The sequence below is a fragment of the Siphateles boraxobius genome, unplaced genomic scaffold (genome assembly GCF_051911475.1).
Source record: "Siphateles boraxobius isolate OS27281-9 unplaced genomic scaffold, OSU_SipBor_1 16, whole genome shotgun sequence".
Lineage (NCBI taxonomy): Eukaryota > Metazoa > Chordata > Actinopteri > Cypriniformes > Leuciscidae > Siphateles > Siphateles boraxobius.
Window position 1 is genome coordinate 7,801,346 of NW_027508766.1, and position 13,417 is coordinate 7,814,762.

Sequence of the window (13,417 nt, forward strand, 5' to 3'; positions counted from 1 at the left end):
CGACGTATTCAGCAATCTGTTGAAATATCGCTTTCGTTTCTCTGTTCGCTAACAAAGGAGCGAAACGCATACCCGCATTGACCGTGTCTGTCATGTTTCGAGGGCATTTGGCTTCAGCGCAGGCGCACAAACCCCGCCTCTCTCCTGTGCTGTGTGCATTCGCATTGTGTCTAAACAGGCAGCGAGCAAAAAGATATTTTACCAACAGCAGTAATGTCGGGCAGGTCGGTTCGAGCGGAGACGCGGAGCAGGGCGAAAGATGACATCAAGCGGGTTATGGCTGCAATTGAAAAAGTGCGGAAATGGTAAGAGAGAGCGTCTACCCGTTAACGAACCGTACAGACAGCCTGTGGGGGAGGAGAGACAACGAGAAACAATGAAATGAAAGGAAAGAGAGCGTTTATTCCACTCCAATTTCAGTCAGATGTGCGGTTTCTTCGCGCGGCTGGGTTTTTTGTCGGCTTCTGAAGAATTAGTTAGGAAATTTTCATCGCTTTTTTCTTCCATTAAATGTTTATGTGGGTTGAACCTAGAAGCCATTTCGTTGCAGTTACACGAAGGCTTTGCTGTTTGAGCCTGTAATGCCGGCTGAATAGTAACTAAACGGGCTGACATGAACTAGAGTCAAACGTTCGTACCAATCAAAAAGTGCAGCTGAATGGGCATTTGACTAGTTCATCTCATCTGAGAGCGAGAGACTCGCGCTTCTGAGAGACGGCGCGTGAGAAGTTTTATCCGCGCGCGGAGCTTAACTCAGCGCGGAGCTTTAACTTCTGAAGGTTGTGCCTAAACTTCAGTCCAACTTCAAATAATTGAAAACCCAGCAAAATGGTTATGCGATTAACCATAACCACAACAACAGCACCTTTCTAAACTTTATTTAGAAATATAATTATTCTAGGATTAAATAAGAAAAATCGTAGTTTTGTAATGACATTAGTGTGATTGAAATTATCCTAATCTGTGAGCTAGTAAAAAGTGATTTTAAAGTAAATATCAATGAAGTTTAATTAGTGTTGTTCTACCCTGTCCACCACGTAGGCTACACAATTGCAGAGAGTTAACCTCGTGTATATTTACAGTAAAAATAGTTTATTAGATGGCATGCATTGATTGCATATTCTGGAAATACCTTTTAAACAAACAATACCTCTGCGGAGATGATTAAATAGTTAATTCTCTGTTAAACTCATTTGCTTGCGTCTCATTTGTCTTTGATTCCTAACAAAAACATGCATCTCCAGGGAGAAGAAATGGGTGACTGTTGGTGACACCTCACTACGAATCTACAAGTGGGTACCAGTGACAGAGCCCAAGTCAGATGATGTAAGTGACATTTAATCACCATAATGCTCTGCTATTGCAATTCTAATCTATACCAATAACCCAATTATTGACATTTTTTGCTGATTTAACTGATCAATCTTTTTCAATCTGTTTTTCATATGAATAATTTATTTTATTTTTTAAATTAGAAAAGGTAAATTTATAGTGGGATTGAGGTAACTAGTGCCAAAAATGTGTTTTTGTTGCTGGTGGCCCAGATCATTACACGTTTTAGTTGTAGCATCACACACAAAACATTAATTTAGCAATATATGTTTTAAACATGTTTCAATATTCTTTACATGGCTTGATTGCAAATTTATATATACATATATATTTATGTCACACAGAAGAACAAAAACAAGAAGAAAGGCAAAGATGACAAGTATGGCTCTGAGGTCACGACCCCTGAGAACAGCTCCTCTCCTGGAATGATGGATATGCATGGTAATGCTGCAGACAATGAGACTCTAATCGCATCTCAAAATAATGCTCATTCAGAATTCTCAGACTCTGTTACTTGGCAATCATGAATTTTAGTGTTTTGTTTTACACCAAATTCAGATTATATATGTGATTTGTGAACAGTTGGTCTTCTAAGAATGTATTAAATACTTAAGTATGCCAGAAATTCCCTGTAATTTCACACCAATCATCCATTTAAAACAAAATCCCATTAATGGCTTTGAATGGTATGTTTTCCTTCTTAACCAATAGAGGGGGTTGATGTAACACTCCAATTTAATTGATGTAATTTGCTATTCTGTAACCATCCATTAACATATGTCATATACATATCAAATCCTTTATCACACCTTTTTAATTGTGTTTCTGTTTTTCACCTACAGATGATAACAGTAACCAGAGCTCCATTGCAGACTCCTCCCCATTGAAGCAGGAGCACAGCAACAACACTAGTCCTGCACCTGAACCCATGGCAGCTTCTCAGAGTGACAGCAATGACTTGAAAAGTGACCAATATCCTTCCAAACAGCCGCCTTCTGGTCAGGATCATAAGAGTGGTTAGTCACTGCAATGAATCCTCTACAAGCTCACTATCCTCTCTTCCCTATCCTTCGATGTTTATTTTAATGTCACTTTTTTATTTTCAGAACAAAACCACTGCTCATCAGAGTCTAGGACAGCCAAAAGGGTCAGCAAGTCACAAGGAGATTCGGAGCACTTTTTAGACTCTTCCAAATCGGCCCAGGTACATGCTAACTGTGTCACTTGCATGAAGTCTAAAAAAAAGTAAAAGTAATAATTTAAGAAGATATAAAAACAAATTTCAGTCAGAGATCAGTCAACTGATTCATTGGTTTCTTTTGAAGGAATTGGAAGATGGTGCTCCCTCAAGCAAAAAAGGGAAAATCGATTCTTCCTCTGAAGAAAGTTAACTATCTTTCCCCAGCTGTTATGCATTTGCGATCCCAGTCTTTTATCCTGAAACACATCACAACATAAAGGAGGTTTTTCTTCAGTTCTACACTTATCCCTACTGCCATCTATTCACTCTAAGCCAGAACCCTGTCTTTTGCGGTCAGTTTTAGTGTAAAGGGCATGTCTGGATCATCTTCATGAATCAAGCAATGAATCAAGCTGTGAGATGGTGTACTGATCCTAAAACAGTTCATCCTGCCCTACAATCACTACGTGCTGTTTCTTTTGCCAAAATCAGTATTGTCAATTGAAATGGGACTTGAACTGCCATAGATTTTCTAAATTGGCATTATCAATTGCCATTTGTGAATTTTTTTAAAAAATTTGTATCATCACCTTTTCTTGTTCACTCAGGAAGGTCAACACACTGTTTTTTTTTTATCACGGTGAAAGTAACTGATTTCTGCTGCTGTAGTTTAGAGAGATTTCACCATAAGTAGCTAAATATATAAAGAAAATACTGCAAATGGTACTAGTCACAAGTTATTCAAGTTCTCCTGTGAAGACCATAGCTTGTAGCATAGGCCTTGCTTGTATTACTGAGAAGAGGATTTTTTTTCTCGTCTTGTTTTTGACTGTACACACTTCTCCAAAAGTGCCCACATTTTGGTTGTCATTTGTTTTTTGTTTTTCAAATATCTACAGTAGGTAAGCCGAAAATGTTCATTTTCACTAATGCTCAAGTCAAACCAAGCTTTGAAATGCTGGTTGCCATTTCAACAGCACTACATTACCTTCCAACGTACATAAGAGATACAATAATTGCATCATTTTGATACGTCAAATTCACAAATGACTGATTCTTTTAGCAGCAACTTTACTGACAGCATGTGTCGTCGTCCAAGGAAAAAGGTGACATTGATTAGATTGTACCACAGGCAGGTTATGGGTAGACAGCTGTGCGAATACCTCGTACTCAGTCCAGCAGTGCTGGAATGTAAACACTAAGTATGACTTTCTCAAACTTACTCTGTTACATATGCTTTAAAAATAAAATGTATATATTTATACGATTATGTTTTTGCTACTCTTATGTTTTTGCCACAGTATTTCGCCAAACTGCCTTCTGTAGTTCAATCTTTGAAACTTTTAGCAAAATGTATTCATTGGGACCATAACGTTTTTTTTCTTTCCCAGTCTATAATAGAAATGTCTTGTACAGAAGTATGGTTGTGTCTATCCTATTTATTCCACATGTAGTTTATTGGTTTTCTAAAAAACAAAAACAAATAAAAGAATATTTCCTTTGAATGCTCATTCATTTTTTTGCCAAACATCAAGCCAGAATATGCTCTGAATAGTAAAGATGTGCTTGAAGCTTGATTTCCTTAGATACATTTTTACTGCACATGATCTGGTGAAAAGACTAATACATTATAACGTGAAGACTAACAGAAAGAGATACATAAATAAATTGTTAACAGAGTGCCCAAGAGATGTCAATGTAAAAAACAACAAAGATTTACTGCATATTTGATTAGCCGAACCCTGTGATAATGTGAAAAGTGCTCAATAGCTTTCCGACATGTTTTTGTAGAACAACTATGGCTCACAGCAATACCTGGTAAGATGCTAAGAGAACAATCACTCCATTTTAATGCTTGTTTTCTGTCTGTTTTTCACTATGCGTCTGAAAGTGAGGTTGATGCGTGGTGTTTTGACCTTTTTTCTGACTGGAAGACTGTGATACCAGTATGTGTTTGTGGGATAGTTCATGAGCAGAAGACTCCCGTGAGCCAGCTCCAGCTTCATAGGCTCAATCTGACGTTTGCTAGAACCACTTCGTGCATCCTTATGTCGGAAAATGAAGTCTCGGACAGCCCCTAGTGATACAGAGGCAATAGGACAGGCAGGATCGAGTTCCCTTTCATCATCCCGATGCTCTCCCATGTGATCGTGACCATCTTTATACCTGATGTAAACCATAAACATACTTTCCTCATTTTGTAAGAACATGACTTATATGTGAAGCAATGCACCACTTCAGGCTCATAGGTAGGACAGTGGTGTCAACGTGTCAAAAGCAGAGAGTTGAATTACCTGTTTATCAAAACAAAGTTGAATGTATGGCCTGTGGCCTTGGTAACAGCATCTCGAATGTGTTCCAAAGTGGGAGTCCACGGTTTAGCCAGGAGATGGACTCCAGAGAAAGAGTACATCAGACCCTCGTCCCCGTATGTCGCTTGCATCCTTGGAACACTGTATGACTTTCCATACACTTGTACTTTAGCTTTGTCACCTTCGTCACATGAGAAAATGGAAACACAAAACATTTCAAACACTGGACACTAACTCAATCAGCATCCAAAAAACAACAGGATGGAGTACTATATAACGTAATCTGGCACACAGCATTTGGTACTAATATAATAATGACGTTACATTGTTTATCTAGATATCACATCCTTTACGATTCTTGTATCTGTAACGCCAATATAAACTGTTCTAAAGTTTGGGGTCAGCAAGATTTTTTTTTAAACAAATACTTTTATTCAGTAAGGATGCATTAAAGTGATTACATTGTTCAAAATAATAAAATATGTTCTTTTAAACTTTCTATTCATCAAAGAATCTTGAAAAACACCACAAGCAACACATTGACAAGCAACACAAACATTTTAACATTGATAATAATAAGAAATATTTCTTGGGCATCAAATCATCATATTAGAAAGATTTCTGAAAAATCCTGTGACTGATGACTGGAGTAATGATGATGAAAACTCAGTTTTGCCATCAGCAAATTACATTTTAATAAAATATATTAAAATAACACAATAGTTATTTTAAATTGTAATTTGTTTTATTAAATAAATGCAGTCTTGGTAAGCATAAGAGACTTCAGTAACACTTTCTATGAAGCCTATAATGAATCATAGCACCATTTATACTTATAAGTATTACTATTCTATAAATATATTTATAAAGACTAATTAAGACATACTGCATTATAAGAACAGTTAAAGTTACATTTATTTTCTTTTTACAATTATAAGTCATGCATTTTCTTTTTCAATGTGCACGATCATAATCCATTAGACTATACACTGATTTATAAGTATTAATTAGTCAGTCGTATGGTTCCATGAATGTATTTATAAAGATGCAGCCTGCATTGCTATAATGTTATCTTATTAAAACATTTTTAGTAATTCAGATTTATTTCTGTCAAATAAGTGAATATATTGTTATTAATAGCCATGTTGTGTTCTTATAAATACTTATTGTGATTGATAATACAGTTACTAAGCTCTATAAATGCATCATTGATAGCTTTAAGTAAAGTGAAAACATAGGCAAACATGGATTTTTTTATGCTACATACTAGCAAAACACTGCAACAATATTTTTTAAGTATCATTTCAAACTGCTATAAGCAATACCATGCATACAGCTGAGGAGATTTTAACAAATCAAAATTAACATTTATTACCATAGATGAGTTTTTATAAATATATAGAGTAGTAATATTTATAAGTATAAATGGGGCTATAATTCATTTATAAGCATGGGCTTCATAGATAATGTTACCGAGACGTCTTTCAAAAACAACTTCTTCTTTTTTTTACTTAACTTTTTAATGGTAGTGTTAGTGTACATGATACAAAAGCACATTCAATACCTGTGAAATACACCACCTCCTCTTCTAGCTGGTTTAAAAGGTGATCAGCCTCCTCTTTGTCAAATAGAAAACTGTAGTCACAGTCCAATCCCTCTGCCTCAAACTTCTGCCAGGGAATGGGCTGAGAAAACTCCTCTTCCACCTCACACTCATCTTTGCATGTCTTGATCGGTTCCTCTGATTTCCATTCATCTGCCTCAACAACTGATCTTTTTCTGTGCCGAGTTACAAACTTATCCATTCGAACACCTGCAGAACAAAACAGAAAAGACTTTTCAGACTTTCCGGTTTTGTTTTCCAAGTCACTTTTTATTGTCAACAATTATTATTAATTATTTATTTTGATATAGGTACGGTGTCCACATCAAGGGAAACTTCTATGTATTCTATATGTCATCGACATTTTGACAGTAAAATGTGGTTGACACTGTAAAGCATGAAGAGAGCTCTCTGGTTTGTCATCAATGTTTTGGTGGTTAGTAACATGTGAGAAGTTGCAACACAGTCCGTAGCTGCGTCCGAAATCGAATACTTCCCTAATAGCTATATAGTATGCGAAAAACAGTACATGAACAGAGTAGTATGTCCGAATTCATTGAATTCGAAAAACAGTAGGCGAAAAGAAGATGAATTTTTTCAACCCAAATGTAAAGTAAATAATTTGTAAAAAATGTATCTCAGATATGTGATATGTAACTTGAACAACAGCACCAGTTTAACTGGATTAAAAATCAGGTTTCACTGCAGCAATCAGGGACTGGATGGACTGGCGTGAGAGTCGGAGGTAGGGGTGAAGGTCATCTCCATCTTCAAAATATAGAGGCAGAATTGGCACAGCAGCATGGTGGCAGGGCTCACAAACTGTAAATGTGTATATAGTTAATTATAGAATACAATTCGAATCGACAAGACACTTGTTTCCTGTGTTGGCTTATTTATAAATATAATATGTATGTATATGTAAATGATCCAATTTCTTATATAAATGAAGGAATGAATGAAGACTTCAGATTTAAAAGCCTCTAGCCATCTGAAATTTTCTTCTAGAGTGATATTTTTTTTATCAAGCTTGTATGTTTGTGTTCAGTTATTTCAATTTGATGTCTATGAAAAGGACCTATTAATTGCTATTAAAGTGAAATTACTGAACCTAAATGTGACCCTCAGTGTGTGTGAGTGTATATATATATATATATATATATATATATATATATATATATATTCATTCATATTCACTGATGGTAATGTCACAAGAAAATAAATTACAGAAAATCAACATCTGTGTGTACAGGTATGTGTGCGTGTTTGTATTTGTTTGGAGGTAAAATGTATTAGCTAAATAAATGACGATACTTAAAGTTACGTTATTTGAAAAATGACACAAAATCTCTAGAGGAAGGCGTGACCTGCGAGCAGCTGACCGACGCCTCCTCTGAATTGTAAGCTCGAACGACGTAAAAACGCCGACGAAAGCGGAAAGCAGAACTAAACACATTGCTCGAAGTTGATGCAGTCAGTGGAATCATAGAATGGGCTCTTTAAATTTTCGCGCTGATGTGTGATAGTGCATGTCATGTGACAATACCAGCATGTAACGTTAGTACACCCGGACCTGTCTATTCGCCGTTCGGACTCCATTCATACTACCCATTTTCACACTATATAGAACGTATTTTCACGGTCACGACGTACGTTCTATTTTAAACGTAGTAAGTTACCTACTCACATAGTACGCGATTTCCGACGCAGCTCTAGTCTTTCGTTATGCACGTGCATTATCTAACGTTAACTGTAACTTTGAGGAAGGATTCAGTCGGGTGTCTTACCTGGATTGCTTTTATGTTTTAATAAACCATCCACATTGCATAGCTAAATGCTCAAATTATACCCCAAATTTGTTTTAACTTCCAGCAATCGCTGCTGCACACCTCCGGAAGTGTACGTCAACGTCACTACCGATACCACGTCATATAATGATTTTGCAATGGTTACAGTCAACGGCATTGGTTACAGTGTACAAAAACGCATCTGGTCTAGCCAAGACCTATTGTTCTGAATCCAGTCAGTAGGAAAACCATGAAAATAAACTTGTTTTGTATTTAAACAATTAAATATTTATAGGAACCTCATATTAGGCCTACTTGAGAAAAAAAATAGAATTAGGGCAAAACGTGTATAAGTTTCTTAAATAAGACACAATTTCCATTCATTGACGGACTCGTGATGTAGCTATGATCTGCATCTATAAGTAACACAGGAATTATTCGTTAGTTTTTAAACGTAATAAAACATGCAGTTGACAAACTGTCATGACTATTCAGCACTGTGGACAAGGTTTGCAAAGAGGTCAATTTCAAAAGTGCTATATTTTATTAACTGTTTTGAAGAAGACACTGCCATTTTTGACAAATACAAGCTTTGGTTAAATATAGCCTACTGGAGTAGCCTATACAATTGACTTTGTCCCACAATGGTGTAGTCACCCAAATGGTAACAGATAATTCCATTATTATTTCCCATTATTAGTTGTCATACCCGAATAAGCCTGAAATGTTGAAATGTCTTTATTTATATCATCAATCCACTTAAGTTGGTAGTGTGCACAAAAGAAAACACAGAATGAAGAATACCACAGTCATGTCCCCCCAGACTACTCCACATTTTCATAATCATTGTCAGTGCAGTTTGCATATGTCGCATCTGCTTCTGCTGCACTGTTCACATAAATTGCAACCTTATTTTCAGGCCTGTTGATATAAGCTGATGAAAACTGTCCTGCAAAGGGGAAAAGGGACTGTTTAATTTATTGTGAATATTTCCATAATAAAAGGATTTTAGTTTATTTATTTATTACTCACTTTTCCCTTTGGAGGTATTTTTTCTGAACTCTTGATCATTCTCTGCAGCAGAATTATAATATAGTATTTATATATTGATAAATATAATGTCTGTGATAAAAAAAATATGGTCATGCCTTTTACTAACTATATTTTACAAGTATTATTATTTATGATAATTTGTTCTGTACATGTTATTAAATATTAGTATTATAACCTACTATTTGTGTAAAACAAGAAATAAAACCCACCATAGATGATTTGATCTTTGCTGGCATCTCGCACTATCATCACAACAATGAGAGAAAGACAATGTTTGAAAACAGGATGTCACCATCTTTTAAAACTTGAAACTTGATTTGATTCATAAGACCACGTGTTACTGAATATGGTCACATGTAGCATATGTGCATGAAATACTACTGTATATAATAACAATACTGTAATAATAAGTGTAAAAAATACTGTAAAAATAAGCTTTTTGCTTACCCTGCTGGCGGTTTGCATAATATGGTTGATCTGATGTTTCTGAAAGAAAGAGATTGTTACATTACTGAGCATGCAAACATTTTATATTTAAAATTTATTCAGAATTTATGTGATATACTTACTATTTTGTTTATGCACAATGCAACACACCGTGAACACAAGAAGAAAAATAATAATTGTTGCTCCTCCTACTATGAAGGGCCAAAAGGACATCACTGTGTCTTTTGAGCTTTCTGATTCACTTTGTTCAAATTCTTCTGCCTTTCAGACGGATTATTTGTAATACGTAAAACAAAAAACAGACAATATATCAGTATATAGTATTTAAAAAGTATGATTTTAAGAATTAGTGTCAGGACACAATCAAATATACAAAATATAGTATGTTTTTGACTGCATTATTTTAGTGAATAAATCATACTTGTAAAACTGTCAGAGGTCCTCTTGGATGCAAAGTTGTGAGCCAGTAAATCTTTTACTCACATGTGTGAATTTCAGCGTCGTCAAGATGATTATTAATGCTGTAGTTAAAGTCTTAAGACAGTTCACAGTAGAACAGACCCACATTATAGAAGAGGATGGGGTACTGTCGTGAAATTTGGAAGTCTTCTTCTATTGTCCTAACCCTTTACTTCACCTTTCAGAATGTTTTCTAAAATTAGATACTGTTGCATCAGTGCAACATCACTGCCGTGCAGCCTGGCCTGGATATGGCTGTTTCAAAGAAACAAGAGAGCATCTCTGCTCAAACCGAGAAACCACAGCAACAAACACATGAATCTTTTCACCAGTTTCCGTCTGCACATCACAGGAGGTCTTTGCACAATTATGATGTTTGCTGAGCTTTCTGCTGTTTTACAATGTTGGCAAACTTTAAATACGTATTTGCTGATGAGAATCTAATGTCTTTGTATAATTATTATGATTATATTGGTGACTGTTAATGGAACACACTCTTATATTCTTGCTTGAATGATTCTACAATAACATCTCCTGAAAGACTGATTAAAAACCATAAACATAACCAAAAATAAACCTTACCATTTAGAGGCGAAAAATGCCGAGTAAAAAACCCTAAAGTCCAACACAGAAAGAAAGGATTTTCCCCCCACAGAAAAACATCAGGAGCGTGTGCTGCAAACCTTGAAACAATGCACTCTGCTGTTTGCGTCGAAGAGGCTGTTGGACCAATGTCTTCCGTAATTTCCTGATCGCTTTACATACTCCGCCAGTGGCCTCAGGACAATATGCTCATGGTGTATGCATGTATTTAGCCTACTAGTACTTAATCTTCATTCTTCACTATTACACAAAACCACTTGATTTGTATTCAGATGGATTTTTGAATTTGAACTCAAGCTTTTAAAAAGATGCACAAGTAGGCTATAGCTATGCGTTTTACATGGCTGTAATTTTTATTATTATTATTTACATTACTTTATACTCAGGTATTTTGCTTCAAGTATTCATTTTATTCAGAAGTAAATACTTTTAAATTAGTGAGAGAGAATCTACTCAGTATCTATTCTTCACATATTTATTTTGATTTTTAATAAATTAAGTAGGCTATGTAAATAACTGTTAAATTAGATCCAATATAAGTTAAAAGGACTGATGGTGATGATTAAAGGACAACTTGGCTGTGGAGGTACATAAGAAACATAATTTTTGTCTGTCGGCTGCGATAGGTGGAATATTAAGAATGGCATTACTGACCTCTAGTGGCCTCGCAGATGAAGATATTAAATGGGTGGTATAATGCCCTTTTCACAAGATGTAAAATATACGTATTTGATGTCCCCAGAGTGTGTATGTGAATGTGTGTATTTATCTCAAAATACCCCACAGATATTTTTATATAGCATGTTAAAATTGTTAGGCCTACTTTTTAAGGGCTGAGCAAAAACGCACCGTCTTTGTGTGTGTCCCTGCTCCCGGCACAGAGGGCGGAGCTTCAAGAGCTCTTGTGTGTTTGCAGCTTCAATTACCTCACACAGACACACACTGAACATTTCAAAAACTTTTAGCCTTGTCAGTCAGACAATGATGAAGAGACTCAAGAAGTGACAACATGTAGACAACCTGAATGGTTACTTGATGAATTTATGTAGCTTATGTGTAGTTATCTAATAGTCATTGATTAGCATATTCTGTTATGATAATCTTTAAATCTCGCTCCCGGGGGCGGGGTTTATGTAAATTTTAGGGTTAGTGATGTCACTAACCCGGGAGGAATGTCATATAGTCCCTACCAGCCGTTTATTGTGGTCCTTAAAAAGCCATTTCTTTAAAAGAAAATATCTCCCTTTGCTTTGAACTTTGAGCTTTGTAACTTTGCAGATGTTGTTTATCCTCAAACAGCAACATTACACACTAAACAAAGTTAGAAAAGAGAAATCACAATCAACCACCCCTTTAAAGTTATCCCATGAGAAAGCATGTTTGAGAATGAATTAACAGTAATTTGGCCCAAATTCAAGGCAAGACGCACTCACAGAAAGCACCTGCAAGTCACCCACTCAATTGACTAAGGCTAGGGTTAGCAGAAGGACAGTCTTCAGCAAAAGGGGCCACAGCTCGGCCGACTGAAGCGCTTGAAGGGGGTCTGTGAGCGCTTTGAAGCAAGTAACCTTGTTTGAATGTGTTCAGAACCCAACTTGACACTCCGGGGGTGGCTTCCCAAGCCTGGGCCCGGGTGGCGAGGAACTGAAGGGGTTCGGATGACAGGCCGCTGTGCTGAGACAGGGGACTGACACCCGTAGTATTGGGAAGAGGGAAAGTGCTCTTTTTTGAATGTGTTTGTTTTTTATTTTGTTCGCTATATCAGTGTCAGTTGCATGGGTGAATGAAAATTCAAATGTATGGGCCCAGTGCTTGCAACAAACACATCGCCTCCAACACCCAGAACTGAACAGGGGGTTGGGAGGCAGACTTGAGACTTGAGGTAAGTTACATTCATGTAGAGACTGACGAGACCGGACAATGGGTGAGTAAAACTGTGTGCTTCTATAGGACTCCTGTGGCGAGCAGGACGAGGCCGAGGGCCGTGAGAGAGCGGCACGAGGCCGGTGGCGTGATTACTGATGAGCGCCACCTGCGCAACGCACCGGTCTCGTATCTCTCACGGAAGAGCGGAAGCTTAAAAGGAGGAGCGACAACAGTGAAGATCGAGAGAGGACAGGCCTGAACGTGTGTTGTGTTTGTTTTGTTATATGTGACAGCAGTTGTCCGTGAGGGGCTGCTGTCCTTTATTTTCATTTTGTATTTATTTTATTTTATGTCATTAAAATGTGTGTGAACGTTTGCCGGTTCCCGCCTCCTTCTTCCCTCAACAACGAATTATGTTACACTGGTGCTGAAATCCGGGAGGAAGGAGGAACACACTGTCTGAGAGCCCTCGCTGCTGAGGGGGATCGCATCCTGAGAAGTTTGGGCAGCACGAAGAAGCAATGACCACCGATGGCTGCCCGAGGCGATAGTGCTGGTGGGATGGAAAAACAGGTGGGACGGAGAGCTCACTGCCGTGCTCCTGGGTCGAGGAGGGGTGGCTGCTGTCCGAGAGGGAGCAGAGGAGTCGCTCATCAGTAATCACGGCCCCTGCCTCGCGCCGCTCTCCCACGGCCCTCGACCTCGTCCTACTCGCCACAACTCCTAATTGATTGGGAAAGAGTGGGTGGAGCTGAAGGACCTGGTGCTGAGTGTA

General features: G+C 37.3%; 2 protein-coding genes across 8 annotated transcripts; one reads left to right on the plus strand and one right to left on the minus strand.

Annotated features, from left to right (window-relative positions):
* Nucleotides 1–75: 75 nt before the first annotated feature.
* bcl7a (BAF chromatin remodeling complex subunit BCL7A) lies at nucleotides 76–4,017 on the plus strand. Of its 2 annotated transcripts, none has more exons than XM_077231396.1 (6): nucleotides 76–305; nucleotides 1,245–1,326; nucleotides 1,677–1,773; nucleotides 2,175–2,348; nucleotides 2,439–2,479; nucleotides 2,658–4,017. In XM_077231396.1, exons 1-6 carry the CDS (start codon nucleotides 214–216, stop codon nucleotides 2,721–2,723), a joined length of 552 nt encoding a protein of 183 aa, XP_077087511.1. In that variant the 5' UTR covers nucleotides 76–213; the 3' UTR covers nucleotides 2,724–4,017. The 2 variants fall into 2 exon arrangements, with proteins under 2 accessions (XP_077087511.1, XP_077087510.1); XM_077231395.1 differs by having other exon boundaries at nucleotides 78–305; nucleotides 2,439–2,536.
* On the minus strand, nucleotides 3,090–10,880 carry alkbh2 (alkB homolog 2, alpha-ketoglutarate dependent dioxygenase). Of its 6 annotated transcripts, none has more exons than XM_077231389.1 (9): nucleotides 10,756–10,880; nucleotides 9,837–10,428; nucleotides 9,715–9,753; nucleotides 9,477–9,509; nucleotides 9,247–9,288; nucleotides 8,215–9,163; nucleotides 6,389–6,637; nucleotides 4,807–5,005; nucleotides 3,090–4,678 (listed from the first exon to the last, which is right to left on the minus strand). In XM_077231389.1, exons 7-9 carry the CDS (start codon nucleotides 6,627–6,629, stop codon nucleotides 4,351–4,353), a joined length of 768 nt encoding a protein of 255 aa, XP_077087504.1. In that variant the 5' UTR covers nucleotides 6,630–6,637; nucleotides 8,215–9,163; nucleotides 9,247–9,288; nucleotides 9,477–9,509; nucleotides 9,715–9,753; nucleotides 9,837–10,428; nucleotides 10,756–10,880; the 3' UTR covers nucleotides 3,090–4,350. The 6 variants fall into 6 exon arrangements, with proteins under 6 accessions (XP_077087504.1, XP_077087506.1, XP_077087505.1 ...); XM_077231391.1 differs by lacking the exon at nucleotides 10,756–10,880 and having other exon boundaries at nucleotides 9,837–9,975; nucleotides 10,198–10,484; XM_077231390.1 differs by lacking the exon at nucleotides 10,756–10,880 and having other exon boundaries at nucleotides 9,837–9,975; nucleotides 10,136–10,484.
* Nucleotides 10,881–13,417: the final 2,537 nt, after the last annotated feature.

Excerpts from the sequence above, each read along its gene's own strand:
- bcl7a (XM_077231395.1), top strand. The coding sequence starts at position 214 with ATGTCGGGCAGGTCGGTTCGAGCGGAGACGCGGAGCAGGGCGAAAGAT. Across the intron at positions 306-1,244 it reads ATTGAAAAAGTGCGGAAATG|GGAGAAGAAATGGGTGACTG; the intron begins GTAAGAGAGAGC and ends ATGCATCTCCAG. Across the intron at positions 1,774-2,174 it reads TGGAATGATGGATATGCATG|ATGATAACAGTAACCAGAGC; the intron begins GTAATGCTGCAG and ends TTTCACCTACAG.
- alkbh2 (XM_077231389.1), bottom strand. The coding sequence starts at position 6,629 with ATGGATAAGTTTGTAACTCGGCACAGAAAAAGATCAGTTGTTGAGGCA. Across the intron at positions 5,006-6,388 it reads GGAGGTGGTGTATTTCACAG|GTGACAAAGCTAAAGTACAA; the intron begins GTATTGAATGTG and ends CATGTGACGAAG. Across the intron at positions 4,679-4,806 it reads AACTTTGTTTTGATAAACAG|GTATAAAGATGGTCACGATC; the intron begins GTAATTCAACTC and ends GGTTTACATCAG.